General features: G+C 37.7%; 1 protein-coding gene across 4 annotated transcripts in view; it reads left to right on the top strand.

Annotated features, from left to right (window-relative positions):
* The first annotated feature begins 246 nt into the window (after window positions 1–246).
* The window catches only part of LOC135218271 (zinc finger and SCAN domain-containing protein 12-like), a 214,549-nt gene continuing 201,771 nt past the window's right edge, over window positions 247–13,024 (top strand). For all 4 annotated transcript variants that reach the window (XM_064254450.1, XM_064254449.1, XM_064254452.1 and 1 more), the window contains exon 1: window positions 247–1,104. In XM_064254450.1, coding sequence (XP_064110520.1) covers window positions 277–1,104 — 828 coding nt within the window. In that variant the 5' untranslated portion in view covers window positions 247–276. The remainder of the gene's footprint in view (window positions 1,105–13,024) is intronic.

Raw genomic sequence — 13,024 nt, 5'->3', positions numbered from 1 at the left:
CTACCTGGCTAATGATATTCTTTAAGATTTATCCTTAAATCTGCAAAATCTTTTAGATGTAGTTTCTTGTTCATGCTAAGATTCATGTGTGTTTAACAATACAGATTATATTGGACTAATGCAGTTCTGAATGTTTTTTTTTTTTTTTAGATTAATTTTGTTTACAGGAAATATTTATATATATTATGTTTGTGTGTTATACTTGAGAGAAACACATCCAATTGTCCAATATTTGTATACTACTCTCTCTTTCAGGGTAGGTGACTACATTTTAAAATGGACTTTGAAGAGCAGAGAAGAATGTATGCCATGAACATTCCTGGCCATCCCATTGCTAGCCATCATGCAGGCAGTCAACAAACGACTGCTCAGCAGGTTGCCCAACAAGTTGCCCAGCAACAAGTTTCTCAGCAAGCACCACATAATCGAATATTGATGCCTGAAGGTCCACATGCAATGGTTGTTGGAACTCGACATGGACCGATGGATGCAACAATGGCAACAATGACGTCACAAATGGCAGGTTCACAGCAGATAACTATGCATCATACTGTCCATCACCAACAGCTTGTTCATCACCAGCAGCAAGTGGTTCAACAGCAAACAACACAGCAGCAACAACAGATGCTTACTGAAGTTACAGTTAGCATAGCTGAGTCTTCCCAGGAAACTGGAACAGGACTTGCTGGCGTTGTAGAAGAAGTCCCAGTAGAAGTTGAAGGCCATGAGAGAATATTAGGATTGGAAAGGGAATGTGATGTAGATGAAAATATAGCAAATATTCATAGCATGCAAAAGTCTTGGTGTCTCATATGTGATAAAAGTCTTCCAGTACCAGAATCTTCATCAGAAATGATTGATCTATACAAGGCAACAATGACTGTAAGCCAGCGAAAGTTGTCTGCAATGTTAGGACGTTTGATAGGCCTTACACTTTATAAGGCACACAGTACATCATTATGCCGTCGTTGCTTTGAACTTGTTGATCAAGTTGATGGATTAGAAATCGAGTTAGCGGATACCAAAATGGAGTTAGTTCAGCAGTATGAAGCAACTATATCTCATCGCCAGCCTCATGCAAAAAGAGAAATAGAAAAGCCAAGTGTAAGTAAAATGCTCTGCTCATATATTACAGACTACATATTACTAATGTTATATATTTAATGAACCTTCGTTTCTACACGATATACAAACCCTCGGTCCTTTACATAAGAAATTATGGGCCATTAAATTCTTGAACAAGGTGGTTAGGGATGTAAACAATCCATTTTGCTTTTGGCTGTCTTCCGATGAAGACATAAATTGTGAGTTCTTGCTGACTAGCTGTTAATCATTTTCCCGGTGGGATATTTAATTTTTTATTTTGAATTAATATGTATATACTGTGTTTGATATTAATAATTAATTGACTTAAATAATTAATATGCAAACCCACTTTTTGTGATAGCCTTGATAGCTGCCTTTCTGCTTTGTATTAAGGGTCAGCGGCAAGGGTATGCCAACATCTTTATTAGTACATATTTTTGCCCTTTAACGTTAGGAAGATACATTCTTCCGAAATTTACTCTTCACACATTGGAAATTACCAAGGGAACTTTGGAGGTTTGTCCTTTGTTTCTTCTGGTAATTCCTCTTCTCCTTTGTCCTTTCGCTAGCTATCGAACAAACATAGAGGAGGGGGCGTGTGGTGTTGGTGCATGGGGATATCCTCTCATTTCGGAGGGCGGTGCCCTTGGATGCAAGATGAGTATCCTTATTATTTTAAATCATATTTACTTTCCTTTACAGGCTAACAGTGGTGATAGTGATTACAACAGTAGATGGTTGGAGATCTCTGTGTGTTGGTTATCCTAACCTAGGAATTGTACCTGTGACTCGTAGCATGCTGTGATATTGGTCCTCTGCTGGGAATCATATTTATTTACCACTGCTATCCTGCAGTTTTGTCACTGGACAAAACCTTCGTTGCTGCTCTGTGATTATTAACTCTGTTCCTGCTGGTAAATATACCTCATCCTGTAGAAGAAGTCTTGCAGAATTTAGAGAAGTTGAAGAGGAAGAGAGCTCGTGAAGTGTCGTCATCTTCCTCTTAGGAATCATCATATTTTTCATCAACCTCCACCCCTTTGACTTGTAAGGCTCCCTGCTGAAGAAGAAGGTAGTCTCCCCCCCTAAGAAGTCTCGTCATGGGACTTCTAAGGGTCTGCCTCCTCAAACTGAGGAGGCAGTTGGGTCTTCTGCTGGCTCTCCCATTTCTTTGGGAATGGGAACCGTCACGCTGTCTCTAGGACCTAGCATATTGGGAGCTGTAGAAGCACAAACTTCAGTTCGCACTTCTGCTGCTAGTCCTAGAGGTTCTGTCCCTAAGACTAGTTCCATGTTGGGCTTGTTCGCGAGCTCCACAAGTGCATGTAATTTTTTAAATTTGTGATGGTCCCATGGAACCATGCATGCAGAGACCAGTAGGGGCTCCCCCATTCGTTCCTCTTGAGAGGTTTCGGCCTTGACGAGGACGTGGATGTGTCAGAGGACGATACTGTCTCTCTCCTGTCAGGTCCACGCTCAGCCCCACCCAGACGATGGTTATGTTCACATGACCGACCAGTCTCGGTGGCAGCGAACATTTCACCTGCCATGCAAGAGTTTCGTAACCCTCCTTAGGAAAGTGTTTTCTCCAGACGATAACGCTTTCCTAGACTCATGTCTTGGCCATCACCGCTGCCTGCAACTCACCTCTCCTGCTAGTTCCGCTAGCAAGGCAAGGGAGAGTATCCAGTCTTCTTCACCTATTCCCTCTACTTCCTATGGCTACGGCGGAAGGGGCGAGGTGAATAGGAGGGGTCTTGCAGAGTGCTCTGCGTAGGGTTCAGCGTCGGGGGACTACGTTCCTGGAGGGACCTTAAGGTCCTACCGGACGTGCGTCCAAGTCGTTGAGGAAGGATCTTATGTCAAAACTAGAGACTGTGTCTCCATGGCTTTTTCTGTCCTATGGATGGATTTCAATTTGCAGTCCCCTATGGGTTCTTGCATTTTGGGAGCCTCAATTGTACATTCTATTGAATTGTACTCTCATTCCAGTCTTAAATGTTTGCATTTAGTACTGGTTTTTATGCCTGTTCCTCCTCGATTTCTACGGGAGTTGACGAGGGGCCCCACCCCAATGATCGTTTGACGAAATTTGGGGGTCTCACCGAGCGCTTGAAGTTCTTTGGAATTTCTAGCACTCTCCGAGTGTTTCGGTCTTCTCTGATCTGCAAACACTTGGGCGAGATGAGAATTTCTGATAAGTGTTGCTACAATATTTGGGAATCTTGCTGAATGCTCAAATTCCTTGGAATTTCTGGCATTCTCTGAGTGTTATGGTTTTTCTGTAATTTCCAAACACTCAGGCGAGACAGAAATTCCCAGTAATTGTTATTACGAAAATCGGGAATCTCGCTAAGCCATTAAATTCCTTGGAATTTCTAGTGTTCCAGAGTGATTTGGTTTTTTGAGATTTCCAAACACTCGGGCAACAGGCATTCCCGATGATTATTACAATATTTGGGAGTCTCGCCGAACGCCTGGATCCCTTGGTTTTGTTGGCGTTCACTGAATGCTTGTCTTCATCATATTGCAGAGTACCAGGACAAGATGAGGCTCGCACAATTATTGTCATACAAGAGTCAGGTTGTTTTTTTCTTGACCAAGCATGGAAATTCTTACGAATTCTAACGTTTCTATGATCAGAATCTTGAGAGTACTTCTCTCGATTCAGCTGTGTAGACGTAGGTCCCCATTCACCTTAGACTTTGGTAGGCCCTCTGTGGCCTCAAGCGGAGTGGTTCCCAGATCTGCTGTAGTTATTGTCAGAGGTTCCAAGGGAGATGTCCCCCTTGGCGACATCTCCTTTGTCAGCTCCGTGCGGAAGTGTTCCACCAGTCAGTAGAATCCCTGTCTTTTCTCGGTTGGAGACTTTCAAGTTTCTCCTCCGAGCGAGAGGTTTTCTCAGAAGGACGGCAGGGCATATGTCCAACAGTCTCAGAGAGTCGACCTCCACGGTTTCCAAGGCAATTAGCGATCTACTGTGATTGGTGTCGTAACAGGGTTTTTCTCCATTCACAACCTCTATTCGACGAATAACAGACTTTTAACCTTCCTCAGAGACAAGAAACGTTTGCCCGTTTCTGCCATTAGAGGCTACAGGGCGGCCCTGAGTTTGGTGATACGCCTTAAAGGTATCAACATCTCCTCTTCCTGGGAACTTTCCTTGCTAGTTAAGGGGTTTGAGCAGTCAAGTTCTCCTAGAGAGCTCAAGCCTCAGACGTGGGATGTTTCCTCAGTTTTCAAATGCTTCACTAAGGGTCCATATGAACCCTTGTGTCGCTCATCTGCCGGAAACTTGACACTCAAAGCAGCTTTCCTTCTGGCCTTGGCATCTTCCAAGAGGGTAGGAGAGCTCCACGATCTGAGCTATGACGTGAAGTACGCCAGGGGTTAGGGGTCGTTGTCCTTCGAATTTGTCCCGGATTCCGTGGCCAAGACCCAAATCCCTCTGTGCACGATTACAAGTTCACTTCGTTTTCCATTCCATCACTGAATGACTTGTGGGTGGTGATGCTCAAGAGCGTTTGTTGTGCCCTGTCTGGCACCTTGGGCCAGCCTGCCGCAGTCTTATTGTAAGCACAGGGCGTACAGGAAAGAGGTGTCTAGGAATGCTATCTCTTTTTGGATACAGGAAGCCATCAGACAGGCATACTTGTCTCTTGATTCCACCACCACGTCTGTGCAGGCTAGAGCGCATGAAGTTAGGGGTACGTACTGGTACCTCTCTGGCTTTCAATAGGAAATTGGCTGTACATAGAGGGCTGAGTGCTGGTACTTGGTTACGCCAGTCCACGTTCACCTCTTTCTATCTTAAGGACGTTGCCCACAAATCTGTGGACGCATTTTCCCTGGGTCCTGTGGTGGCTGCCCAACAGGTTGTGTACTCATAGTTGCCCCTAACAGGGCACTTTTGTATCTTTCCTAAGATGATTGTGTGGATGAGAGAATGAGGGAGTTGGCTGGTCTCCTTCTTTCTCTTGTACCTTTCCTTCTTCCTTTGGGCAGGTTAAGGAATAGACACGTCATTCGCTGGACTGGTCTGATACAGTGAGTAAGGTAGTCATACTGATAGTGTGGTCACTTATTATGCAAATGTCAAACCCTCTATTCGGTAGCATATGCTCCACTCCTAGGCAAGGAGGAGTTGAGAGTAGTTCAAACCATGGTGTGTTGGTTTGCTATTAGACAGTCAAAGTTTCTCTTTGGTTCCCTATGCAATGATTCTCCCATATGTCATTTATATCACTCAAGGTCTGAGTGGTTAGATATCAATTTATCTAACTTCTCAATGGGCTTCAGTCCCTCTCTAGAAGTCATTTCTTCTGGAATCTGGACTGGTGGGTAGGCCCCCAGCCAGTCTAGGATGTCTTGTACCTCCCTCCAAGTACGAGTCTATCCTATTGTTAAGACCGAAGGTTTGTTCGCGTATGAACAAATGACAAATTTTGTAAGACAATTTGTATTCTTCATAGCTTCAAACCTGAGGTCTTAACATTATACTGCCCGCCTCTAGCTGCCCCTCTGTTTGTTAAGACCTCCTGAGTTGGGAAAGACTGATTCGTGATCGTAGGTGAAGCCTTCATCCGATATACGCTTGCGTGCCAGATATCACAAGATTCCTTGCTTTCATCTGTTTTTTAACCAGATCCAGCTAGGCACTAGAAATTATCCTATTGTTAAGACCTCAGGTTTGTACCTATGAAAAATACAAATTGTCATAAAAATTTGTCATATTCGGCTAAGCAACTACCAAGAAGATTAGCATGATAGAAATTCATAAAGAAAAGAGGCCAGTAATGACGGATTTAAACCCCCAAGGAAATGAAAGGGAAAGATCTAGGAATTTATCTTACCTCCTCTCTCTCTCTCTCTCTCTCTCTCTCTCTCTCTCTCTCTCTCTCTCTCTCTCTCTCTCTCTCTCTCTCTCTCTCTCTCTCTCTCTCTCTCTCTCTCTGTCTAGAGAGGCCAGTAATGACTGATTCAAACCCCCCAATGAAATGAAAAGGAAAGATTAAGGAATATACCTTTCCAGTTTAAAATGTCAAATATTGAAGACTTGTCTCGGACATAGAAACACATACTTGGTGTCTGCAAAATTTATGAAAATAATAAAAGATATTTTAAACATTAGAATATAATTTTCCTATTCCTTGGGGCGCACCAATGTAGCCAGGCTCACCGGTTGAGAAACGCTGCCTTAGGGTTTTAGTGAATGTTAGCGAATGTTCAGTGTTTAGTGAATGTTTAGTGTGTAAGGGTAAGGCCACACCGGGCGCGGTGAGCGTCGAGGTTGCAAGGCACGTTCCTCGGGCGGGAGCAAGCAAGCGTCAAAACTTAACACATGGCGGCCCACACCAGAAACACCACCCTCCCTCCTTCCCTCCCGCGCGTCACTCTCAGCAGTCAAAGATATACTTCTTTGCAAAGTAACGTTTGGATAGGAAATTGCCTTTAATAGAAATCGTAAGTGTCAAACTTAACGATAGAGTACGTATAACACCCAACGGTTCTTTTGGTTCTTTGCTTGGCAGTGAATTTTGTGATAATAAAAGGTTATCCTATATATATATATATATATATATATATGATTATATATATATATATATATTATATATATATATCTATATATATATATATATATATATATATATATATATATATATATATATATATATATATTATATATATATATATAATATTTTTACTTTAGGGGAAGTGAAAAGAAAATGTGGATTTTAACTTTTCATTATTGCAAAACTAACAGCATATAGGGTTACTTCCTTAAAGATATTAGAAAAAACAAAAGAGCGAGAATTAATTGCAAATTATATAAGACGTATAATTGATTATTGTCTGAATTATGTTGAAATAAAACGATTTACCGGTATTTAAAACAAAATAGTTTAATGGAAACTACATAAAAGAGAGTAACACAAGGAAAAAATCAGTTTTGCTCATTGTTAACATTAATAAAGAAAGTACAAAGTACCACGAATTAATTTCATAAATAAGTGATACTGCTGCACTGAGGATTCGTATAGTTATCAAGTCTATGCAGCTGGACAAGGATTATTTGAGTGGCTGAGTGCATAATAGTTGGCAACTTTAAGTTTTTGGGGTCGAATGCATGACACCGGATGGCTAAACACGGAGGGGCCACTCGTTCTACTCCTCTTCCATTTCTTGAAAAAAAGTAATTTTATGGAATGGATCACAGGGATCCCACAAAGCTCTCTTCCGAAAAAACACTCCCCAATTAAATGATTCTTATGTAGCCACTACCGCTGAACAGGTGACACTTCGGCAACTGATTGCCAGTATATCTGCACGTTAGTGACCATGTCAAGTCGGAGGGTCTGTTTATCTAGTGTGGTCCTTTTCTTATATTCACTTTAAATTCAGTGATGAACTCATCCCCTGGGAAAGTATTTAGACTATATAAGAACTCATTGAACGCATTCTGAAAGTACACAAATGAGAGGTGCTGAAATAACTGCTAATTTAAGCATGCATTACAGATATGGAATAATTAAAACTTGATATTTTACTGAATAGATAATAAATGTAGTCGCTTATTAAAACTTAATCGTTTTCTATGCTAATATCAGTTACTTAACAATGATAATATGCTTTAAATTTCAAATTTTCTAGGTTACAAATGAAAGTTCCTTAATACGGGAACTAACTTCACAACATAGTTATCAATATAATCAATAAAGGGAAGTAACCATTCAAGTAACATAGTCCCTCCCTAATCATATAGAAAATGGGGTTGTTTCGGTTGAAGACGCCTGAACCGCCGCGGTATTTTAAAACATGTTACATCGCCTGGCGGCAACTGCAGAGGGTCGAGCCGTCCCGCTAGTCTTGTGTGGCCACCCGCATAAGATACCGATGATTCAAACTGCCGCGGGAACCTCTTCCCTCCAACCTCCACGCTCGCCGCGTTTGGTGTGGCCTCACCCTAAGCATTCAGTGAGTATTTAGGATTTAGAGTGTGTTTAGTGTGTGAGTGTTAAGTGAGTTTTTAGGGTTTAGTGAAGGTTTAATGCATGTTAGTATTTAGTGAAGTATTCAGTGAACGTATACTGTGTAAGTATTCAGTGAATGTTTAGTGAGTGTTTTGTGAATGTTAGTGTTTAATGAATGTTTATAGTGCATAAGTATTTAAGCATTAAGTGAATGTTTAGTGAGAGTTTAGGGGTTAGTGAATGTTAGTGTTTAGTAAATTTTTAGTGTGTAGGTATTCAGTGAATATTTAGTGGGTATTTAGGTTTAGTTAATATTTTGTAAATGTTTTTTGTAGTGAGTGTTTAGTGAATGTCTTATGAATGTTAGTGTTTAGTGAATATTTAGTGTCTAAGTGTTTATTGAGTGTTTAGTGAATGTTTGGTGAATGTTAGTGTTTATTGAGTTATTAGTGAATGTGAATGTTTAGTCTGTGTTTATTGAGTGTTTAATGAGTGAATACTCATTCATTGTTTAGCGTTTAATGAGTGATCAGGGGTTTAGTGAGTACATATACAGTGTGCCCCCGTATTCACCTTCTCCGGATTCGCAGACTCACTGACTCACGGATTTTTATCTGGACCATATCTACCCATTATTTGCGGTGAATTCGCCTATTCACGGGATTTTCCAACGATAAATAATCACTAATTAGTGTATTTTGATGTTATTTTCATGCCTAAATACACATTTATGATACAAAATTATTTACTAATTTTAAAATATTATTATTGATCAATACTGTATTAGTAAGTTTAATAAGATTAACCCTTTGACGCCAATTGGACGTATTAAACGTCGATATAAATTGTCTGTTGGGTGCCGATTGGACGTATGGTACGTCGATATAAATTTTTTTTTTTTAAATTCACAGAAAAATAGTTATAGGCGTACTAGGCGAAAACTTTTGAATCACGCGCCTTGGGGGATGCTGAGAGCTCACGGATCAACGCGTTGTTTTGTTTACAATCGTTACGCAGGCGCACAAGCGCGAATTTCTTTCTTATCGCACTAAAAAGTATCAGCAACACATCTCAGAAATTATTTTGTCACTTTGACATAATTTTTGCACCATTTTAAATTAGCCGTTACATGGAGTATTATATATGAAAATGTGCGCAATGTCATGTAGAATACAACTAAAAAACAACTCATGGTTGTAGCTTTTATCAGTTTTGAAATATTTTCATATAAATAACGATAAGTGCCAAAATTTCAACCTTCGGTCAACTTTGACTCTACCGAAATGGTCGAAAAATGCAATTGTAAGCTAAAACTCTTATATATTCTAGTAATATTCAATCATTTACCTTCATTTTGCAACAAATTGGAAGTCTCTAGCACAATATTTTGATTTATGGTGAATTTATGAAAAAAACTTTTTCCTTGCGTCCGCGCGGTAACTCTTCCGAAAAAATCCTAAATTTTTTAGTCCGATTGTCGTAATGTTTGCACGACGGAGTCTTAGCTAAGTATATATCTGACAGGTAAGTTCATTGTATGAAAATGCAATTGTAAGCTAAAACTCTTATATATTCTAGTAATATTCAATCATTTACCTTCATTTTGCAACAAATTGGAAGTCTCTAGCACAATATTTTAATTTATGGTGAATTTATGAAAAAAACTCTTTCCTTGCGTCCGCGCGGTAACTCTTCCGAAAAAATCCTAAATTTTTTAGTCCGATTGTCGTAATGTTTGCACCATTTTAAATTAGCCGTTACATAAAGTTTTATATATAGAAATGTGCGCAATTTCACGTAGAATACATCTAAAAACAACCCATGGTTGTAGATTTTCCAGTTTTTAAATATTTTCATATAAATCACAATAAGTGCCAAAATATCAACCTTCGGTCAACTTTAACTTGACCGAAATGGTAAAAAAACACAATTGTAAGCTAAAACTCTTATATTCTAGTAATATTCAATCATTTACCTTTATTTTGCAACAAATTGGAAGTCTCTAGCACAATATTTTGATTTATGGTGAATTTATGAAAAAAAAAAAATCATTTTCCTTATGTCCGCGCGGTAACTCTTCCGAACAAAATCAGACATTTTTTTGTGCGATTGTCGTAATGTTTGCACCATTTTAAATTAGCTGTTACATAAAGTTTTATATATGGAAATGTGCACAATTTCATGTAGAATACATCTAAAAACAACCCATGGTTGTAGCTTTTACCAGTTTTTAAATATTTCCATATAAATAACAATAAGTGCCAAAATTTCAACCTTCGGTCAACTTTGACTTGACCAAAATGGTCGAAAAATGCAATTGTAAGCTAAAACTATTACATTCTAGTAATATTCAATCATTTACCTTTATTTTGCAATAAATTGGAAGTCTCTAACACAATATTTCGATTTATGGTGAATTTATGAAATAAACTTTTTCCTTACGTCCGCACGGTAACTCTTCCGAAAAAAATCATAAATCTTTTTGTCCGATTGTCGTAATGTTTGCACCATTTTAAATTAGCCATTACATAAAGTTTTATATATGAAAATGTGCACAATTTCATGTAAAATGCAACTAAAAACAACCTATGGTTGTAACTTTTATCAGTTTTGAAATATTTTCATATAAATAACGATAAATAGAAAAAATTCGTCCTTCGGTCAACTTTTAACTCGACCGAAATGGTTGAAAACTGCAACTGTAAGCTACAGCACTTACAGTCTAGTAATATTCAATCAATTACCTTCATTTTGCAACAAACGGGAAGTCTCTAGAAGAATATTTCGATTTATGGTGAATTTTTGAAAACAGCTTTTTTTTTACGTCCGCTCGTTACAAATTCATGCATCATTTTGTGATAATATTTTCTCTGTGTTGCCTTGATTGTTTTACAATGTGTTATATACCTAAATGATCGCAATTTAGTGTACAATACAACGGAAAAATATTAACTCATTATCTTTAACCGTTTTGCTCACAGCACGATTTGAATACAATTATATATGAAATTTTGTTTTCACTCTATCATATATCCCATTATTTATATATGATAGTGATATATTTTTCATTTCTGATGGTTGCATGCTAAACTTCATGTAATGACAAAAAAAGGAGCCAAATATGATCTCTTAATCTTGAAAACTAAGCGTCCTGTGATTAAAAAAAAAAAAAAAATTCCGAAGCGGAAAAAATGTTTTTTTTTAAATCACAGGACGCTTAGTTTTCAAGATTAAGAGTTCATATTTGGCTCCTTTTTTTGTCATTACCTGGAGTTTAGCATGCAACCATCAGAAATGAAAAAAAAAATATCACTATCATATATAAATAATGGGATATATGATAGAGTGAAAACAAAATTTCATATATAATTGTATTCAAATCGTGCTGTGAGCAAAACGGTTAAAGATAACGAGTTAATATTTTTCCGTTGTATTGTACACTAAATTGCGATCATTTAGGTATATAACACATTGTAAAACAATCAAGGCAACACAGAGAAAATATTATCACAAAATGATGCATGAATTTGTAACGAGCGGACGTAAAAAAAAAGCTGTTTTCAAAAATTCACCATAAATCGAAATATTCTTCTAGAGACTTCCCGTTTGTTGCAAAATGAAGGTAATTGATTGAATATTACTAGACTGTAAGTGCTGTAGCTTACAGTTGCAGTTTTCAACCATTCGGTCGAGTTAAAAGTTGACCGAAGGACGAATTTTTTCTATTTATCGTTATTTATATGAAAATATTTCAAAACTGATAAAAGTTACAACCATAGGTTGTTTTTAGTTGCATTTTACATGAAATTGTGCACATTTTCATATATAAAACTTTATGTAATGGCTAATTTAAAATGGTGCAAACATTACGACAATCGGACAAAAAGATTTATGATTTTTTCGGAAGAGTTACCGTGCGGACGTAAGGAAAAAGTTTATTTCATAAATTCACCATAAATCAAAATATTGTGTTAGAGACTTCCAATTTGTTGCAAAATAAAGGTAAATGATTGAATATTACTAGAATGTAATAGTTTTAGCTTACAATTGCATTTTTCGACCATTTTGGTCAAGTCAAAGTTGACCGAAGGTTGAAATTTTGGCACTTATTGTTATTTATATGGAAATATTTAAAAACTGGTAAAAGCTACAACCATGGGTTGTTTTTAGATGTATTCTACATGAATTACGCACATTTTCCATATATAAAACTTTATGTAACAGCTAATTTAAAATGGTGCAAACATTACGACAATCGCACAAAAAAATGTCTGATTTTGTTCGGAAGAGTTACCGCGCGGACATAAGGAAAATGTTTTTTTTTTTTTCATAAATTCACCATAAATCAAAATATTGTGCTAGAGACTTCCAATTTGTTGCAAAATAAAGGTAAATGATTGAATATTACTAGAATATAAGAGTTTTAGCTTACAATTGTGTTTTTTTACCATTTCGGTCAAGTTAAAGTTGACCGAAGGTTGATATTTTGGCACTTATTGTGATTTATATGAAAATATTTAAAAACTGGAAAATCTACAACCATGGGTTGTTTTTTGATGTATTCTACGTGAAATTGCGCACATTTCTATATATAAAAACATGTACGGCTAATTTAAAATGGTGCAAACATTACGACAATCGGACTAAAAATTTAGGATTTTTTCGGAAGAGTTACCGCGCGGACGCAAGGAAAGAGTTTTTTTTCATAAATTCACCATAAATTAAAATATTGTGCTAGAGACTTCCAATTTGTTGCAAAATGAAGGTAAATGATTGAATATTACTAGAATATATAAGAGTTTTAGCTTACAATTGCATTTTCATACAATGAACTTACCTGTCAGATATATACTTAGCTAAGACTCCGTCGTCCCCGACAGAAATTCAAATTTCGCGCCACTCGCTACTGGTAGGTCAGGTGATCTACCTGCCTGCCCTGGGCGGCAGGACTAGGAACCATTCCCGTT

The sequence above is a fragment of the Macrobrachium nipponense genome, chromosome 9 (assembly GCF_015104395.2).
Source record: "Macrobrachium nipponense isolate FS-2020 chromosome 9, ASM1510439v2, whole genome shotgun sequence".
NCBI classification, from domain to species: domain Eukaryota; kingdom Metazoa; phylum Arthropoda; class Malacostraca; order Decapoda; family Palaemonidae; genus Macrobrachium; species Macrobrachium nipponense.
Note: the sequence above shows the minus strand (reverse complement) of the source record. Positions and strands in the feature narration are given on the sequence as shown.